At 41.8% G+C, this 20,866-nt stretch overlaps 2 protein-coding genes across 4 annotated transcripts in view; both read right to left on the bottom strand.

Annotated features, from left to right (window-relative positions):
• The window catches only part of LOC105832390 (midnolin-A), a 42,749-nt gene extending 32,617 nt beyond the window's left edge, over positions 1–10,132 (bottom strand). The window contains exon 1 of one of the 2 annotated variants that reach the window (XM_012673279.3): positions 8,111–10,132. In XM_012673279.3, coding sequence (XP_012528733.3) covers positions 8,111–8,694 — 584 coding nt within the window. In that variant the 5' untranslated portion in view covers positions 8,695–10,132. The remainder of the gene's footprint in view (positions 1–8,110) is intronic. The other variant, XM_028193642.2, reaches the window with a different exon arrangement.
• Positions 10,133–11,003: 871 nt separating this feature from the next.
• Positions 11,004–17,689, bottom strand: LOC105830944 (ATP-binding cassette sub-family D member 3). Of its 2 annotated transcripts, none has more exons than XM_028189643.2 (12): positions 16,691–17,689; positions 16,565–16,634; positions 16,199–16,386; positions 16,054–16,123; positions 15,809–15,906; positions 14,693–14,873; positions 14,403–14,615; positions 14,244–14,313; positions 13,678–14,153; positions 13,005–13,304; positions 12,637–12,798; positions 11,004–12,569 (listed from the first exon to the last, which is right to left on the bottom strand). In XM_028189643.2, the coding sequence occupies exons 1-12, from the start codon at positions 16,804–16,806 to the stop codon at positions 12,492–12,494; spliced, it is 2,022 nt and encodes a 673-aa protein (XP_028045444.1). In that variant the 5' UTR covers positions 16,807–17,689; the 3' UTR covers positions 11,004–12,491. The 2 variants fall into 2 exon arrangements, with proteins under 2 accessions (XP_028045444.1, XP_012526137.1); XM_012670683.3 differs by having other exon boundaries at positions 16,565–16,613; positions 16,691–17,683.
• Positions 17,690–20,866: the final 3,177 nt, after the last annotated feature.

Raw genomic sequence — 20,866 nt, 5'->3', positions numbered from 1 at the left:
TAGATAAATGCTTTAAACTCCTCGTCTACCAGAAATAAAAATTTATGTTCGCGCGTTAAGGTTTAACACCGCGTTGAGGAATTTCTCTATCTTGCTTTTTCACAACGCAACGAATATCCCCGCTTCTTTCGCTTGTTGTTATCTCGTTTAATTTTGTTGTTTCATCTCGATTCAGAGGCCCAGCTTCTTGCGTAATGACAAAGTATCGCGTTGGCTTACGCGGGTCCTCTACCAGTCTGCTCGAGAAGACGCTCGTGTAAGCGTAATGTGCTTAAACACAATACGCTGAAAAACTACGTAGACGTAATTTCATAGTCTTAACGGCACTTAATCCTGCCACGCGTCGTCGTCGTCTTCGGCTTAGCAAGTTTATCGCGCGGATGCACGCGCAATTCCTCGATTCCCTATAGTCAGCTGAATTATCACAATACAAATAATATTTACAGTGAGTTAATTATTCGACAGTAAAAATGTTCTAAACATAAGGTAAAGATAAGATTGCCTACTCGGTTTACAGCGGATCTTGGTAGTAAATATAATTTTTATGTAAATTTAATGTTTCCACCGCATATAAAAATTGCATGCCAATACTTTTGTCAATAACATTTACAATGCAAAATACGCGCGTGAGAATGCAACAAAAAAATATAGTTAAAAAATCGAATTACGACGGTCACGTTAAACAAAAGCGTACGAAAAAGAATTAATTAATAAGCAGTGTAAAATACAATTTTTTAGCCGGTCAATCACACAAGGATTTTAATCGTGCATATTTATAAATTTAACATGTTTTTTCAAACTTCGGGAACTATAATCCGAATTAATTTAACGCGTTAAAGTTTTTACGTGCAAAGTTCTACTCGTACAATTAGCGTTTTTATTAAATGTATTCTGCAAAGAGAAATGTATTCGCAAACGTATTCACAAATTCTGATTTTACAGAAAAGTTGCAAAATTTATTGGCTGTCGTATGGCTTTTAATTAATAAATTAACCAATAAACTTGCAACTTTTCGTTAGAGCGGGTAATTATACGATCACGTATTCACAAATGAGTTGTACCGTACGCTTTCGGGGGACAAAGAGTTGCTCGCAATGAATATTCTTGCCGCTTCGAGTTGTCGCGGTATCTACCATCAATTCCCAATATCGGCGACAGAGATAACGTTTCTCCTCGAAAGGCAAATAACTCGCAATCGATAGGCAAGCGGGGCAGCCTGACGAGGCGATAGCCCGACGACGTTTCGAGCTGCTTTGTTTCGCGTGGCGAACCGAAGTACGCTGGGGAGAGCAGGAGGGGAGGGGGGGGAGTGTTTTTTTTTCCCAATTCCACCGCAAACCACCGACAAAGAGGAGGCAATTCCGTTCCATCGATCATCCTGTTTTCACGAATTGGCGGCCGGCCACAAGCAACTGATTCACTCGCGCCCGCGCGCGACTTTCCGCACGCGGGTTTCGTCCTCGTGGCGGCCCGGGCCCGAGCCGTTGCCGACTCGACAGGACCGAATAAACATGTTTTCGCTCGCGAAAAATAACCGGCGACGGACGAACTTGGGCTCGTTTCTCGACGTCGCTCGAATTTCGCAGAACTCGACGCGATAAAAGCGGCGCGTTTCGTCGCGATTTCCCCGAATTTATTCTCGCAAAATTACCCATTCCAGCGTAACGCGGCCACGACGTGGATCGTCGAGATAACCAGACGGCTAGAATTTCGAACCTCTTTTTCATTCTGTGCGTGTGCCGTAAAATTGCTTCTAATCGTAGGCAAAATCATGATGTTGATATTGGTACTGTTATATTTAGTATACTTAGTTAATTCAACAAGTTATGTCATTAATTATACAATTAATTGTTCCATTGCAAGAAACTATCCTTCCCCCCTTATTGGGCAGAGATCAGAGAATTCGCTCTTTAATATGGATACGGCGTCTCGACCGCGAAACGAAAAAAGGAAAAAAAAAATAAATCGCTAATTGTCGTCCTTCTGCCATAAACGGCCGGAGTGAGGAGCCGCTTAAAGTCCGCTCCTTCTACGCGCACACGCGATGACTAACAGAAATCCCACAATGACACATTCGCACTTGACGGTGACGCAGAGCGGCGTATCGCGTAGAGATCGCGCTGTCCAACTTTTACAGAGATTTTTGTTTCCAAAAAAAAAAAAGAGAAACAAGAACGGATTATTATCATCCGCCGAGTGCGAGGGAACGAGCCTGATCGAGTACGATCAGCCCGCGGTGTCTTAATCCGTGTCCTTCTACCGATGATAATTCCGGATGATTTGTAGGAATGTCTCTTTTTTTTTTCTTTCTCTCTCTCTCTCTCTCTCTATCTCGCGAAGGTAGAGGTGAAAAAGACGAGCGTAGATAGGCGACTGATTAATATGCGTGAGATCACGGGGTAACGAGGACAGTTCGTAGGGCAAAGACAAACGAACGTAATGTAACAGACTCGCGTATATCGCAAGACACACACGCTTGCGTCACGCGCGCTATTCGTGATGCAACAACGTGCCACGAGGAGGACTGAATGTCACACAGTGACGGTTGACAATGTCGCGTTTCACCGAAGGCTATACCCGAAGGTGGGTATAACGCCGGGCTGTGCCGTGGCAGGTGGTCGCGTTAACTATTAACGACACGTCGCGTCGTCCGAACGTGCAGGCGGATTCGAGAGAGGAAAGAGAGAGAGAGAGCAGGATTCGGAAACTGCGAGACAAAGGCCTGCGGGAGACGAGGCCGAAGTCTGCGACTCGCGTTACGCACCGGCCGGCCATTACGCCTCGTCTCGAAAGGAGATGGTCTGCCTTCGCCAGACTGGACTGACTTATAATCTTAAGCCAATGCTTTATGATGCTCCGCACTGTGTCTAGAGTTTTAAATTAAGGAGCCGGCGTCTCGTGCGATTGACACGCCGGCAATAATGCAAGTGTGGCCGACGTTTTTTTATAATATATACAGCAAGAGTACGTGGCATTACGTAATAACAAGTGATACTGACATTAATTGTGTCCAAATTACAAGTAGGCCCTTCAGGCTGAGGATACGTAAAAGGCAGGAAGACACGGTCTTCAAACTTTAACCTTTTGAAAACGAACGAGACTTACACAAAGGTTCTAGCTTTATCGGAGACCCACGCATGGCTTCCGAGAGATCTCTCCGAGGTTTTCTTTATTTCGTTTTTTCAGACGTTTCTCTTTGTACACGCGACACGGAAACATGTTTACAGTTTGAGAAGACGAACTAAACCATCGCACGACCGCCGCGTATACGTGTCGAGTTCGCTGCGGATTACGAATCTCAAAGGCTGGAGTTAAGGGTTAACAGAAATTCAAATTTGTTCGTTTTCCTCACCCAAGGCTACAACGATTTTCTTCATTTCTTGGTGATCATCTCTTTTGATCATCATTTAAAAAGTACTGGTCTAGAGCGCAAAAAAGAAAGAGAGAAAGAGAAAGAGAGCGTAGCCCTTTTTGGGATTTAAAAAACTGCTGCACATATTTTTCTACGCTTTTACACATCCACTTGTACATATTTAATAAATGTCTATAAATTTTGATATGACCAAATGGCTAAAATTTATCGCTCGCGAATTAAGATTAATGAAAAATATTGCAAATGATTAAAATGATGCGGTTAAAAAAAATCATTTTTTAAACAAAATCTATTAACAATACACCTATATACCTATATACCGTATCTTACATACGGTAAAAGCGTAGAAGCCTCAGTGATTTCTGAGAAATTGTGTCAGTGAACTTAAAAACTATGTATTTGTTTTAAATTTTACGTAAAACGTAAACAAACACTTAGTACCAAAGTTTGCAAATATGTATACAAGTATAGCTGTGTAAAAACGTAGAGAACATTTGTGCAGCAGTTTTCTTTCAGAGAATTCGCAAAAAATAGGCAAACTTTTCTCGCACTTCGAACTAAAACGCCTTTAAACAAGAGGGAAAACGGGAGCTAGCAATTTGTAAAGCAGGTCTGGACACAATCTGTCTATAAATAATTCTCGTGTTCGTTTGCACGATCCTCAACGAATGGAAATATCAGAGAATACAGATGCACAGGATGTAACGTAGAATTACCCCCTTGGTATTTCCGTTTCTTTCCAGTAACCTTCTAATTTTACCATTCTTGCATAATGATGATGCAACGGAAAGGTTACAAAATAAGGCACTGTGGACGCATGTAAACATCACTCTTTCCACCAGCTTATAATTTTACGTTAGTTAGAAGGTAAAAATATCGAAAGGGAGGAAGAGAGTTATCATGCCCGTTTGGCACTCTCTCGCGCATTTGCATTCATTGCACTGATAACCAGCTCGCGTCTTGCATAATATCAAGTAGAGAGATTAAGCTAATAACACGATATCCGCGAATTGTGTATACACGTTGTCAAAATCCCTCCGTTCCTCCGTTTTTAATTTCATTCGACGAGAGAATTCAGCCATTCTCCGTGTGGTTTTCAAACTTGTGCCTTCCAAATCTTCCTTCAGCAGCGCGCATTCGTGTTTATCGAAAGTATTTTCTCGGCGGCGAACGTGTCAAGCATGCTCCTGCAGTGTGATGCTGCCGAACCGACACACACGCGCAGCTGCCCGTATGGCGAGGACACCACACGCGCAGGCACGCATACGCGTGCGTCGTGTTGTTCGGAGGAGAAGGAAAAAGATCCGGCGTGCTACCTGCGCCTGAAACTGCCCCGGCAGGCACAAAGAAACGAGCTGCGGCGGAATAGTAGTGTGGCTCGTCGAGAGCCGGGCCAAGGAACACGCGGCAAAGAGAGGAGCGAAGAGTAGAGGGAACAGGAAGATAGAGAGAGAAAGAGAGACAGGGAGGGATTGACGCCGGACGACGAGAGATCTCGAGAGAATTACGCGTAGGGGCATCGTAAGAGAACGAGGCAGACGAAAAAAATGCCTACAACCAGGCGAGTAGGAAAGAAGCAGAAAATTACACGTATAATATATTTGCACAATAAAAAATTGTACTTGTGATAAAAATAAAATAAGAATTGTGTGCATTATGTATGTAACTTTTTTTCCCTTGTGTTTTCCCTTCTCGATTTCTCCTTCCATCACTCGCACATCTATGTATGATCCCATAATATTTCTTAATCGCCTCTTAAGTGTAACGCACGCGAAGGGCTCCAATGGAAAATTTCGGGGCAAAATTGGAAGGCAGCAGAACAACTGCGCCCACTTCGCCATTGTACTTTTCTTTTTGTAAAAATATCATTGCTTTAATTATATATATTTCATTGCTTTACGTCGCGCAAGATGCCCTCGCGTTTGCTGTTATTATTACGATTGCATTTTCTCCCGTCTACGATTTCCGGTCGGTCATACTCATTCTGCGTGGCCGGGGATCTTATCCCGAATAATAAAATAGATTCCTTTCTCCGTCTCGCCTTCCCTCGCCTGCCTCTTTCGTGTGTCTCGATCTCTTTTCTTTCTCTCCGCTTCCCTCTCTCTCCCTCCCTCTTTCTCTGTCCTTCTCCCTGTCTACCGCCACAGATGGCTGTCACTGTTCCACTTTACGGGAGCACGATTTCCCGAGATATTCTCTACCTACTATACACACCACCTCCGCCGCCTCCTCCCGTCTTCCCTCCCACCCTCCCTCTCCACGGCTTCTTTCTCGACTGCTCACCGCGGTATGCGAACCTTCCACTCTACCATATTTCTCTCGCGTACTCGCACGAAGCGACGGCGGCAGCGGGAGGTGGTAGTGGAGGTGGATGGATCCGCGCGCTGCGGCCCCCACGGACGCCTACGGAGAGCACGGTATACAGGCGGTTTCAGGAGGATAGGTCGATACTTCGGGGAGCTACGGCCGCCACCGTCGCTTCGGGGTTATCGGTATACTCAGGCAAAACCGGGGAGGTTTGCCTTTTTCCCCTCGCTGGAAATTCCACGCTGGAATCTTATTTAAGTTGGCGGAAACTTTACTTCTCTCTTTCTCTCTCTCGGATTTTAAATTGCCGTCTCGCTATTTTTAAGTGAAGCGCGCATACGAAGCGCCGGCTGGCAGAGCTGTGCACGTGAAATGCACATGTGTAAGCGATTAAAAAGATAACGTTTTAAATATATAAATAATAATTTGTATTTCTCATTTCTGTGTCTCACTTCCCCTTGTGCGTCGCGTGAACATTTAAACGTATAAGTATACAAGGCGGCTGCATATTTCAACATGTCTGAGGTAACGCACAAAAGAGATAATGAAAAATGAGATATCCGCGACTAGGAAACTTGAGAAACTCGACGACCGATAAGATAAACTGAGCGGCGGCGACGACGACGACGACGACGACGACGACGTTGTGCTATCGCGAAAAAAAAGAAGGTTTCGCGAAACGCGTGTCCAGTTTCAAATAATCTCGTGAAAAAATGTGAGCGTCGCGGTGTGTGATAATAAACGAGGGACGGGAGGCGAAATGCCATCTCAAATTTTACGTTTCAGCACTTGGCGTCCCGAGCGACAAGACTTAATGAATTAATGGAGTCAAGTCTCAACCTGGATGCGACACACGCTCGTAAAAACACATATATATGTACTTTAATCTGGAACAGTTGAAAAAAAAGATACACCAAAAAATGATAAGACCGAGCTCTCCGCGAGTTCTTCGAAGCGAAATCCTTTTTTCGTTTCGTTTGAATACACGCGATGATATTTAAAGATAATGACATTATCTATCCTAGGAATACAAAGGTAGAAACGGAGTTTGTTCTCTCGTTTTCTTCTTAATCTGGCCTTATCGATCGAAACGCACACCAAGTTAGCAGTTAGCTTTTCACACCCAGAGTAATTCCCCCCCAAGAGTACGGCTTAAATTGATACACGCGACGCGCCCGTTCCCTCTTCGTTCCGTCTCTTCCCCAGCGCCGCTTCTGAGACACCCGGTATATGCACCGGGCGTATATATGTATACACTTTGTGTCCCTCTCTTTTCTTCCTCTTTCTCCTCCTCCTCCTCCTCCTCCTCCACCTCTTCTCAGCGTCCAAAAGTGCACCGGCACGAAGGACGAGTCTGCACACGTTCGTTCTCTTCACCCGGGTCTCTATTCTGCCTTCCCCTCCTCTCACGCTCCCCTCTCTCTCTCTCTCTCTCTCTCTCTTTCTCTCTCTCAACACTCTTTCTCTTCTTTCTTTGCGAAGCCGAAGCATGGGGCGAGGTCCGATTCGAACGCACGTCGTCGTGCTCGTGGGAAAAATAGAAGCGACAGAGCGGGACACGCACACCGGACCGCGCGCGTCCGGGCGTCCCTTCGGGCGTCGCGGCGGCGACGACGTCACACAGCTCGGGGACACCGCGACGAGCGGCCGACGTGCATCACACGTCGCCGGATATCACGAACGTTTCAGCTGGCCGCCGACAATTCTCTCTCTCGTGATTCATCCCGCGTTTTTTCTCTCTCTCTCTCTTTTTATTTCTCTTCTTCACGCCCGACCTGGTGTCTGCATCATTCCGTTTCGTTTCCACGCGTGGAAGACGCGACGATGCCGCGGACGGTCAAGTGGAGGACGCATTTTTGCCCGATCGCGGGGAAGGGGGAGGGAGGCAGAGCGCGTAAACCGAATTCTACGCTGTTTCCCGGTACTTTTCCGAGCGGCGCGAACCTCTCCTTCCGCCGGAATGCGATTGTTGCCGGTAGGAATGTAATCCTCTCGATTTGAGAGAGTAGCGTAAAAAGACGCAGTTAAGGCCTCCCTCGTGTGCGATCGAGATCCCCCGATCTATTCTTCTCTCCGCACTTTCTCTCCGGACGAATCTTCTCGGACGCGAACTTTTATCTCCTTTTTTATCTGCCCCCACCCCCGCCTGCCTAAATCTCTCGAGAGACGTGACACGCTACGCCCCCGCGATCTGTCACCTGTTTCTCTCTGTTCGTTCCATTTTAAAGGCGAACAGATTACACGAGGTGTGCGCGGCACAAGAAAAAAAAACCATTCGCGGACATCACGAGAAGAAGTACCAGGATCGCAAGAATTTCGGCGAGTCGCGACGAACGAATGAGCGCTCCCCCATCCCCCCCCCTCTCTTTCTTCACCGACGTAAGAAAGGGGAGGGGTGGGAGGGAGAGGAAATCACCAGGCGCTACTCACCTCTCGCGGTACAGCAGGCAGATGCGCTCCTTGGCGACCTTCAGCTTCTTGGAGATGATCTTCTTGAGATTCTCGACGGTGTCGTTGCGGTCGACCGCGAGGTCGAACTGGCCGCCGGTGGTCGGCGTGATGCACACGGTGATCTCGTCCCTGCTGTCGACCGCCGCGACGTTCGCCACGCAGCCACACCCCGGCGGTGCGGCCGGCGGCAGCTGCTGCTGCGGCTGCGGCGTCGTCGTCATCGTCGTCGCCGACGTCGGCGGCGGCGGCGGGCAGGAGGTAGCGGTTACGGCAGCGCCCCTCATCGAGCAGCCCCGGTCGCCGCGACACTCGACGGGATCCTCGACGACGACGGCGGCGTCGGTGGTGATAGGAGCGGCGGGCGCGGTGGTGACGCTCATCGCGTCGTCGTCATCGTCATTGTTGTTGTCGACCGTCCGCATCCTCGAGGAGGAGGAAGAGGTGACGGCGCTGCTGCTGCTGCTGCCGCTGTCGCTGCTGGCGGCGTCTTCGTTCTTCTCACCTCCCATCGCCGCTGCTCCGACGTCCGACGTTCGCGGCGGACCGTCCGCGGTGTCGTCCATCCTGCCACGGTGCCGGGGGAGAGCACGAGGGGGAGGAACGCACTATATACACACCGAGGAGACGACCACCGATGACAACAGGGGTAGAGGGGAGGAGAGAAAACTTTTCGCGCACGAGGACAACGGGGAACGAAAGGACGGAGGACGTCGCGTCTCTCGACCCGTCTTCTCTCGCGACTAGCGCCTTCCGCTGCTACGCGCTCGCGTGTATGCCTCTCCGTCTGCCGTCTCCTCCTCCTCTTCCTCCTGCTGCTGCTGCTGCTCCTTCTACTCCCTCTCCCTTCTCTCGCGTTCCCTCCTCTATCTCTCTCCCGCCCGTCGACTTCTACTTCTTCGTCTTCTTCACCGCTCGAGGGACCCCGCGTTCTCCTACGTGCTCGCTGTGTACGACGACGTCGTTACCGCTCCGTCTATATGCATGCACCTGCACCTGTACTCCTCCCGGCGTCCCGCCGCCGCCGCCGCCGCCACCGCCGCCGCTTCGTCGTCTTCCTCCCTTCCCGCCCCGCGCGCCGCGCACGGAGGAGCGTCGGACGAGCGAAGGCAGCCGGCACCCCGAGGAGAGTGCGCGCACGCGGCGAAGAGGAGGTGGCGAACAACAACGCGACGGACAAAACCCGCGCGAGGGAGAGGGGAAGGACTGGCGCGGAAGGGCCAGGGAACGCGACGGGGAGAAGGCGGAGGGGGGAGAGACGGGCGGCGATGGAGGGGATGTACGTACGCGACGCGAGAGGAAAGCGGAATTTGTGTGCGGCGTCCGCACGATGTTCCCGTCCTGTCCCGCACGGCACGGAAGGAGATCGGCACGGAGGAAAAACACGACGCGATCGATAAGCACCCAGCCGCGCGATTAAAGTATTCGCCGAGATCCCGCTGAATCTCCGAGAGAGGAAACACTGGTCACTTCGTTCCTTCTCCTCCTACTCCTCCTCCTCCTCCTCCTCCGTAGCCGCCTTCTCTTTCTTCTCACACTGCAACACACCACGTATAACGCGACGAGTCTCTCCCCTTCTCGCTCTCTCTCTCTCTCTTCTCTCTTTCTTTCACCTTTCTCCCCCACTTTACGCTTCTCCTGCTGTTTCTCTTTCACGAGGAATCGGACTTTGTGCCACCTTCCTTCCTTCTTTCTTTCTTTCTTTCTTCTTTTCTCTCCGTCTGGCGCCTTTTCTCGAGATCTTCCGTCTCTTTCTCTCTCTCGTGTAGCTCGCCTGGTCTTCTCGCGCGCTCGCGCACACTTCACGTATTCACGGCACGCACGATACGCACGACGCACGCATCACACGAACCGCCCTCGAGCGCTCGAATCCTACGACTAGCACGACCGAAAACCGGAGCTCCCGGAGCTTCTGCTAGATTCCCAGACCCGGCGGTCGCCGTACCCGTTCCACAACGGAGCGAATGCGCGGTCGCGACGAGCGACACGACGCGTGCCGAACGCGATCGCGCAGCCGAAGCGACGCGGTGCGAGCCGAGTGAGTTTGCGCGGGTCATTCGAATTAACGATCACTTTAACTCAACCATAATTAACATTAACTTATACTCATATTTTATTAGTATGAATAAAATTATAATTTTTTTACGTAGAGTCAGAATAGGTCATAATTAATGCAATTGAAAACTTTGCTGCAAACAATTTCGCAGCTGGACAGCTAATTAACTTATCAGACAACAGTCCTTAATTAACATTAAGCATCTCTTGTTGAAGCAGGAACAGCTGCAAGTTGTTTTTTTTTTTTAACAATTATGCAATTTCATATTTATTTCTCGTTGAAATTTTAATTTAAATTCCTTAATGAGATAATCTATATTTTTCTTATAAGATTTCGTTTTGCAATATTTGATAAATGAAGGTGTCAAAATATATATATTTCATGGAAATCTCTTTAAAAATTAAAACATTGGAAAAGAGATTGAGAAGAATGAGAATATAGTTAAAAAAAGGGAAAAATTTTGGTAATTTAACCTGTAAATATCAGAAAAAATTTAAAAACATTCCATTATATTCTAAAAATATATTTATTTAAAAAGCAAAGAAAAAATATACTAAATCAATCGATGAAATTTGTCTAAAAAATTTATACTACTTTGAAACGTTATCTTTTCACCTGGCATAAATGGTCTAATAAATTCCAAAAAAACTTAAAAAATTTTTTTAATCAACTTTCAGAAATGGTATTATAATTTCATCATTTTAACTATAAAAATTAATAAAAGTTGGATTCAAAATTACTAACTTAAATTTCTCAATTATTAAGTGTTCTAGGAAATTCATGCAAAAGGATATGGTGTAATTAAAACAAGATTGTTAATTATTTGTACATGTCTGATTAAAAAAAATTTATTTTTCACAAAATATCTTTGCAGTTATTAGCTTCATAGAAATTTTTGCTAAGAAAATATTTTTGATTTTGGTTTTTATTCGACTTATTAATATATTTTAATAAGTCCAAGTATTATCATTGTGTATTTTTTAATAACAATTATAATGAATAATAGAATAAGTATCTCAGAAAACTATAAAAATTGTTGCAGAGAATTAAAATATTTTAACTCTATTAGGAGATGTATATATATGTATATATATTTAAAAAAATAAAAGGAAATATCTCCTAAAGATCAACGGAAGTGATACTTCACTTGAAATAACCCTGTATCATTTGTAATAACTTTAAACGGAGGAAAAAGTCTGCAATTGCAATATGTGGAAGAGAGAGAATCGCAATTACAGTTTCCTCAAAGCACCTTTTTGTACATATGCTTTATCGATTTTAATTTGCTCTGCATTTACAATAAATCATCTTTCTTCATTATAGCGTTCTCTTATTGTCCAGCAATCTCGTTATAATTTTTTTGTTCATATCCAACTCACACATATCCAAGTAACATTTTACGTATGATCATTCACAATGATGTTAATTACATTCTTGCAAAACGCATTTTATAGTAAATCCTGTCATGTACACATATATATACACTTTCCACGATACAATATACAACTGTAAATTCTCACGATTTCAAGTTTTCACAAACCTTATACGTACATCTACGTTGTTTAGTTTAACAAGTATCCACTAAGTAGAAACTCATAGAGTCTTCAACCGGCCTAGGTTAATCGCTCAGAGAGCGATTAATGACGTCATAAGGCAAATCACAGCTATTCTTCTGAAGAAGGGGATAACTGTGATTGGTCAGTAGAGGAAAAGAACCTGAGACGGGTTAACCAGGCACCGGTCGAAAACGCCATCAATTGATCACTGGTAATCAAATTTACATAGAAAAATTCTAAACACTAAAAGATGGAATATATTTACAGTTATACTTCAAAAAACAATTTAAAAGTATCATGTCATTTATACTGACATTACATATGTTTTAAGCTCTCAAGATTTATTCGATAATATATTATCAAAAATATATTAATCGAAATGTGAATAAAATATACCGTTGTCCATGGCGGATTTGACTATATACCTGCTTGAAAAAATCCGCGATAGCCGAAAATAATCGTGATAATGCAATTATCTTTACTTCATGTACCTATTGGTACAGTACATACAATCCTATACGATAGATGTACATTCTACGTAAAGGCCTCTTGTGCATTACATATTTAATACTCAATAACATCGACCTTGTGGTAATTTAATCGCACTTTATCTATTAAAACTGTTAAACAATAAATGAAATTTCGTCTATTAAATTGCTAGAATTGTAGAATAAAGGGAAAAAAGGACTAAGTTAGATGTCCCTTGCATATAGGCGCGTTTCCGCATATCCCTCCGCAAGGGACGTAGAATTCACGATCCAAATTCTATCGTGTCTTGTTCAATCGGCTTAAATTCGTAGCTTCCTCGGCCGTCCATGTGTAAGTAGTACTACAAATAAAAATATAAAATTAAGCAATAAATAAAAAATAACATAAAATATGATTGACAGCGATACCTCGTGATGCTTCCAAAGAGAGCGGCGATGCGAGACCGTAAACAGCGTGATGTTCTCTTGCCTACAGTATCTGTACATCGAATCCTCGACGTCGACGCTGACTGCGCTCGTGCATTCATCCAGGATCGCAAATTGCGGTTTATGATAAAACAGCCGAGCCATCTTTACAAATAATAAGATTATGAAATACTTCGTCATACACAATACAATACTGATATAGCAAAAGATATAGTAGATAATGTACACTATTTAAATTAATTCGAAACACATCGATAGGATAATTTTATTTGAAACAAAATACGATTATGACATATCAAGTTATTTCACAAACTGATAAATCAGTCTTGAAAGAAAAAAAAGAGACTCACTGCTATACGTTGTTTCTCGCCACCCGATAAAACATCCATCCAATCAGCCACCGCGTCCCAACCTTGTCTTTCACTGTTGTTGAGACTTTCCCTTTCCAACAGATGAGTCAATTGCACCAGTTCCAAGAACTTTTTGAGATCCTCGTCGTTAGCGTTACCACGTCTTTTCATTTCCTCCTTCGTATGAGGATATATGATCTGGTCTCGCAACGTGCCCAGCGTCATGTAAGGGCGTTGCGGAATATAAAAGAGCTTACCGCGCGGTGGTTTCGTAATGGTTCCAGACCAAACTGGCCACAGCTAAACATTACGATTTGTAAAATCAACATTGGATATATAAACAGATCTGTAGTCACCTATTCGTGCGGAGACATGGAACTTTTATTTGTTATTCTGTATATCAGAACTAACTCTCAATATTCAGAAAAGATTGAAAATCATAGATTTCGGAACAATTTATGTTATCGACGTTAACGAAATCAGTTTACAAGGACTTTTCCAAATATTATTTACATCTACTTATCAATGTTATTTGTTTTTGTTTTTCCGGTTTTTCTATTTTTTCTTTGTTGTGAGTAACTTGGAATTTAAGATTATAAAACGTCTTTATAAACTGAGCATGATAAGCGAGAACGATATGAATAATAGAACGTGTAAATAGTGGAACACGTACTTCACCGAGAATTCTAAACATGGAACTCTTGCCACAGCCGTTCGGGCCGCAAACCAACACGTTCAGCCCTGATTTCACTTCAAACGACAGCTCTTTGATGAGCACGTCTCCGTTCGGCGTCACCAGAGGAACCTTCTCAAATCGTATGATATTGTCGCGCGGCACGATTTTGCCGTTACCGGGATAACCGATCGCGTTATCCTTGTAATCCGAAACCATCGTTCTCTCGTATTTCCCGGTATTCAAGTCGTCGAGAACCTTCGTGAGCTCGGTGACTCGCGCCGTGAATCCCGCCAACCGCGTCAATTCCCTGCCGGCAAGTACCAATCGGCCGATCGCCTCAGCCAGCTTCACCAACATCCGACCGTATGTGTAGTACGATTTGAACCTGTGATCGGGCGTGCCAGAGAGTACGGGGTGATTCTTCTGGAAGAAGGGTATGCTCACCGTGTAGAAGCCGACCACAACAGCAAAGTCTAGAAAAAAATAAGCGAATAAGACAAAGCATGCGACACACGCGTACCGTTAACATGCAATATATCATTACAATATAAATCGTGTCTTACATTTTGCAACAAAATTATCTACTACGCCCATCAGGACCCTAAATTCCAAGAATTTACGAAGGTGCATCACCTATAAAAAAACAAAAAAAAAAAACAGAAAATACAGAAAAAGTAACATTGAGATAATAAGCATGTAAATAACATTCTAAAAATACTCACAAGTTTGTGGAAGCTAGTTAGTAGCGTTAATTTCTCCCTGTTATTTCCTCCGTAAAAGGCTATTTCTTCTGAATTAACAATCAGCCTTGAATTAATATGACGATATTCTCCTTCCAGTCGTTGCTCTTTGACCGTCATTGTTCCAATGGGCTTGCGAAGATGAGTCAAAAAAGTGCCAGCTACCGCTAAGTATGAAAGTATTAAGAGTGGCGTCTAAAAAATAAAAAGTAATTTCTCACATAAAATTGCAAATTGTTAATAAATAAGATATACATTTATGCTACCCGCACCTGCCCACCAAGAGTGGTTGTCAATCTGTATACATAAAGTCCAATATCCAATATAGGCTTTGCTATGTTGCTGTAAAGATCCGTACAACTTTCGCAGAACTTATCAACGTCCGTAGTCAACAGCTGATCTGGATTCGCGATTCGGGTGTCCAGATTACTCATCTTGTAATAAGTAAAGCCCCTGAAAAAATGAGAATTGATCATGAGAATCATAAATATTCAAATTATTCTTTGACAATATTTTTGTATCTTGTAAATCTAAATAAACTATTTCAATTCCTTACTTAAATCATGAATTATTTAAAAGCACTGCTGTGCCAATTTGATAAGTTAAATATCTTGCAAAAATATCCGCAAAATTTAAATATAGACGCATTAATAAATGTAAATGTATTGCAAGACTGCTGTTTTATAAATAAGAAACTCAACTTTGACTCTATTGTCATTGTCAAGGATGGATAAGTAAAATACATAACGTAAATTACGTAATATATGTCGCGTAACTATGTAATACATGGACGGTTTTCTACTGTATGTATATTACATATTATCGCATATTTCAAGTATTTCAGTCAATTTTATCGTAATTTATTAATTGTTGAATAAGTTAATTCCGTAAGGGAAGGTTCCGTAAGTGCACAAGGAGTCACATTTATTCGCATCGGCTAGTACCTAGAAATTTTCTAGTATATCACCAATCAGAAAATTTTGTATTAAATTAGCCAATCGGCGATGTGGGTTGATAGTATCAACCTATTAATTCTTTTTTAACTAAAGAGTTAATTTCGGCATCACAATAAAACTTTACATAAATTATCTTAAATATTAAAAGTATTTGTATAAAAAGTTCAGATTTATATCATTATTTTTTATTTACATTTTCATTAGAGCACATTTTTACTTCTAAGTAATTTCTAAGTAAATTAAGGTAGAAAATTTCTGAGCACTGATGTGAGTGGATATGTGCTATCGCCTATCGCTCCGTGCATTAATGAAATAATTACATGTAATTTACATTCCATACATTTTGAACGTAAATTACATACGTATTTTACGTGTAATGTAGGAAACCTTTTTCTTTTCAAATTAACAAAGAAATATGCATTAGTTACTTACTTAAGATAATGATCCAACAAATAACGCGTAATATTTGTACGCAACCTCAACTTCATTTCGCTTATACCATACTTCAGCATGTTGTTCACAATCGCTATCTAAAATAATAGACACATGAGACATTAGCATACATTATCAAAACTCTTTCTTCGTTAAGATTCTGAGTCACTTGGCTCAAAGCATAAGCATAAAGATTTTCAATTATACTGCACGAGCAATTTTTAGGTACTCTGTACTCCACTCACCAATGGCATCATGCTGAAGAGAGTCAGCAAATGCCGCTTAAACAATGGTCCATCCATGTTGACAATCGACCTGATGGAGAAACAAAAAACTCTGCATCAGATGAAACTTTTTTTAAACCATTACGTTTGAATCACTGATATGTACGTTTCGATCAGAGTGCTCTTTTTGATCAGCCACAAGTCGCACAGGGTCCTGCCGACCAAGGCAAACGCCACCAGAAGCACAAAGCCGAACTCTGGTGACAGTACACCAGGGATACCAATCTTGAGCAGCGCGTAGAGTCTGCGGAAGAAGATGGAGTTGACCTGCGCCTTTGGGCTCTTCGGCTTCTTCTACAGAGAGAGAGAGAGATCATTAGTTAATTAATCCGTTCTTCTTCTCCACTGAACTTCTTGCACGGTTCAAGGAAGCGCGTCAGAAAAAAAAAGGAAAAGTGAAATGTGCCAGAAATTCAGCGAGAAAGAAAGAATGCAAAACCTTGGTCCGTCTACCGTGTTTCTATTTCCTTACCTCCGTGATGACATAGTGAATGTCGTTGCCGATGGGCCACTGCAAGTTCCTACAAGTTTCCACACCGTTACTGGAAGGGACAAAGTACGACCAACGCGACGGTCGCGTCTGACGCGCAATATTTACCTGGACCGCTGCGTGCGCCTCCGGCTGCGGTTCCTGAGTATCCAGATCAGCGTGCCGACCGCGACCGCACCGGCCAGCGTGCGTCTCGTGGCGAACTTGCTGAGGGTCGGTGCCATGATCTCGCGTTATCAGCTGCACCGTCCTGGCGCGACGGTTGAACTATCGCGCAACGTGCGTGGTCTCTGGAGCATAAAGTCAGAACAGCGAGCGAGCGGCGAGCGGATGAGTCGAATGCTGGGTGCCGAGGTAGTAGTGGCGATGACTCGGCCGAGTAGTAGTGGCGATGACTCGGTCGACCGATCAAGTGGGAGGCGAGGCGGAGAAGAGAAGGAGAAAGAGAGCGGCGGCGGGCACAACGCGGGTTGACTCAATCGTCGGCATTCTACGCGGACTTTCTGCGATCGCGTAATAACGGAGAATATATATATCGCGCTCCTGTGTACGTAACAGCCAGGGATGAGGCACGTATACATACATGCATACTCGCGTGGCACCAGCCTTTTCCCCCTTCTCCCCTTTCTTCTCCTCGCGTGCAAATTTCGCGCGGAGACACAATCGCGCGTCTCGCGTTCTTTCTTTTCTCTCTTTTCTTTCGCCCTCCCTCTCCGTCCGCGTCGCGAGACAGCGAGAGTGCAAAATACAAGTATGCCACTCGAGAGATTGCAAACATCCGCCGCGTGCTCGAGCGATATGCCAAAGGCTGCCGCATGTTGCGCAGCGCGATGTGCCCGAGGTCCCCGAAATCGGACTTCCACGGGCGAAGCGACGAACCCGCGTCTGTCTCACTCGATTCCCGCCGTAGGTTTCTACAGATGAGAAATCGATCCTCGCATTCGTTTTTCCATACTATCGCTCTCAATCAGCAACACGCAAGAAAATTCTTTAAGACATGCAATATGATAATTACTACAATATTTTATAAATTTTTAACAAAGTATTTCGTATTTTTGTAATCTTAGATTGAACAGCTCATAAATATCATAAAAATGTATGTATCAAATATTTATCTTTTATTTTTAAAAAATAAATAGTAATAATAAATACTTATGAATAATATTTATTATAAATGTGTGCAAAAGTTTGCAACTTGCTCCGTAAAAATTTTAGCGTGTAGGTAATGTGCAATTGTTTATTCGATAAATTGACAAATTTTTAAAAAACTCGTCTGTCGTCAATGCCGTTGAGTGGCCACATTTTTTTATTATTTTATAATCGCCATCATACCTCATTTAAACATAACACTTTCAAATTGAAATTATATAATATCCCGTAGGAAAAAATTATGCAAAAATTGCATATTTTTGTGCAGGAATTTCTGCAGTTTTTACAGATTTTTGTACAAAGTTTTTCGCCTTCAGAATTTTTCTGCAGAAAATTTTGCAAAATTTTATATAATTTTTTCTAAAGGCAAGAAACTTCAGAAAAAATTATGCAGAAAAATTCTGAAGGCAAAAACTTTGCATAAAAATTTGTAAAGACTGCAGAAATTTACATACAAAAATATACAATGTTTTGTGTAGTAATTTTTCCATAATTTTTTTCTACGAGATACTTGATTACGGAAGCTATTAAAACAGAATAAGTATAATAATCTTGATATTCATACTAATATATGCACAATATTACATTTTCAATGGTGAATTTCCAACAATATTGCAGCAAACGTAACTACTGATGTCTGTATTTTTTTTTAATATGATGAATATCTTACTTTTAATAAAAAAAATTCGAACGTTTCCGGTACAAAATCGACAAAAAACCGTTTTTTTTTCTTTTACATAAGGCACGTCTAACTATCTTTATGATAATAATTTTAATTTTCTTGGTTAAAAGAAAAATTTCATGTACACTAAGGAAAAAATCGAAGTGCCAGCGAGCAAATGATATATTTGTGACGTATTCTTCAATATTTATTAGTTAAAAAAACTTTATGATGATAAAATAAGCATTTCGAATTTCTGAAATATCTCGTTTTTCTGATTTATTTGCTAGAAATAAAGTTTTCACTGTTTTAAAAGACTTTTCGGTAAAATAAATTTATATCCTACAAAATTTTTAAGTATTTTCCTCTCGCAATTAATGTATCATTACATTAAACATATCATTACATTAATTGCGAGAGGAAGATACTTAAAAATGCATCATTCCATACGCGTCATTGAAAAGATGTAAACTCATTTATTCCCTTTTTCGCTTTTATTGATTAGTTTGTCTAGTTGCGGTTCATTATCTTACACGTTTCTTATCTTTAGAATTTTTCTGCAAAATTTAAGCAGCTGAATTTCAAATTGCGATACACAAAACACGTATCTAAAAATTATTAAAAATGTATGGAACAAACATGGTTGTTTTGCTTTTGATAATTCAACGAAAATACGTGCGCTGTAAACAATGGAAGGAAGAGAAAAGGAAAGTGGGAAAGTATAGACGAAAACGCGAGAAGAAAGAAAACGGAAGTTTTCTTTTTTTTTATCTTCCGTACTTTCTATGCTTTTCTATCATTTTTCCCTGTCTTTTGTCACTTGTTAAACACTTCCGTCGTTTCTACTTGGATACAGAACGTTAATAAAGCGTGAATACATAAAATTTTAAGGCATACATGTGCAATTTATGTATTTATAAATCTATAGTTTATTTTTTACTAATTTTGTGCAAATTAAATGCGCAATCAATATACATAACATTCAAATTTTATAAAATTTGGTATAATTTTTTGCACTTTAAATGTACAGTTAAATATTGATGAAAAAGGAAAGACAAAATATCAAATTAAGATTCAGTTTCGAAAAAATAAACCTGGTATAGTTGCCTTGGAAAACGGTGTCTAAAAAGCCCATGATGTGAGAAAACATATATGATATGAACAACATCTTGAATTAAATCACGCAGCGTTGAGTCAATCTCTCTCGACATGTAGGAGAAAAGTGTCGAGAGAGAAACGAAGAATTCTGAGAAAGATGTAAAATGGACATCAAAGTGAACAGCAATGATGACTTTGACAAATGTCCATCAAAGTCATCGTGGATAATTGCGAATGAAAAAGATTAGATTATAGACATTAGCGAATTGTATAATTAGAAATTTTGCTTTGAATAATTCTGCCGATTGATTTCATCGAGAATTGATTCATCAAGTATGGTGCTTGTGTTGTTTAATTCAAATTTTTAATTTTTTATTCACAAATAGAAAAAAAACATTAGATTAATGAATTGTATAATTAGGAATTTTGCCTTAAGCAGTTCTAGCGACAACTGAGGATTAATTTATTAAATATCTCTACTATTATATTGAGAATTAATTTATCAAACAAGATCTGTATTATTTCAAAATTGCTATTTGTGTTCAACGGAAAAAGAAGATTGAGCGACGTGTTATTAAAAAATTTGTCTTAAGCAATTTTGCCGATTAAATTAATCGGAATTCCAACTCAGTAAATTAAATTTTAATTCGAAGAAATAATTGACGATTAGATTGAACGGCCGTCATTGAATAAACAGCACGTAATATTGTAATATTGTGTAACATAAATGCGAATGCAATACGGTGATAATGAATGACAATCGTAACATCATATTACGCATTTATAATTCCGATGCACGGTGCGTTTCATAGATAACGTTTAACTAGCCGGTTGTTAACCATCGACGAAAATAAGATTTACTTTTCGAGAGGGAAAAAAGACTTTGTGTGTGACATTTCAACATTGCGATTACTGCACGAACGGCTGCGATAAGATAAATCGTCACGCTCTTTTCGTTTTTTTTTTACTCGGACGAGATTTCGATACTGAAGAAGTTGAAAGAACGCGGCAGTATAGAGAAAATAAATAAAGCACATGATAAAATACGGATTATTGTAAATTATAGCGATAGATACATATCCGTAAAAAACGGAAGGTTAAAGATTAATCTACAGTATTTTTTGCTATTTCTTAAGCCTTCGGCACACGATACGATTTTTCATGCTAGATTACATACCAGGCGTCTTAATATGTGTCTTGATTGTCTCGGATAATTGTTACCAATCGTAAGCCAATGAGGATACGTAGTAAGACGTCTCGTATACGATCTAGCATGAAAAATCGTATCGTGTGCCGGAGGCTTTACTTAAATTATTTTCGATAATCATTTATCTCAATCTCGTCAATTTCGATAAAATATTGTGCAAAGAAGCAAA

This window comes from Monomorium pharaonis, chromosome 11 (assembly GCF_013373865.1).
Source record: "Monomorium pharaonis isolate MP-MQ-018 chromosome 11, ASM1337386v2, whole genome shotgun sequence".
In the NCBI taxonomy this organism is placed as follows: Eukaryota; Metazoa; Arthropoda; class Insecta; order Hymenoptera; family Formicidae; genus Monomorium; species Monomorium pharaonis.
The sequence above is the reverse complement of the archived record's forward strand: the minus strand, read 5'-3'. Positions and strand labels throughout refer to the sequence as shown.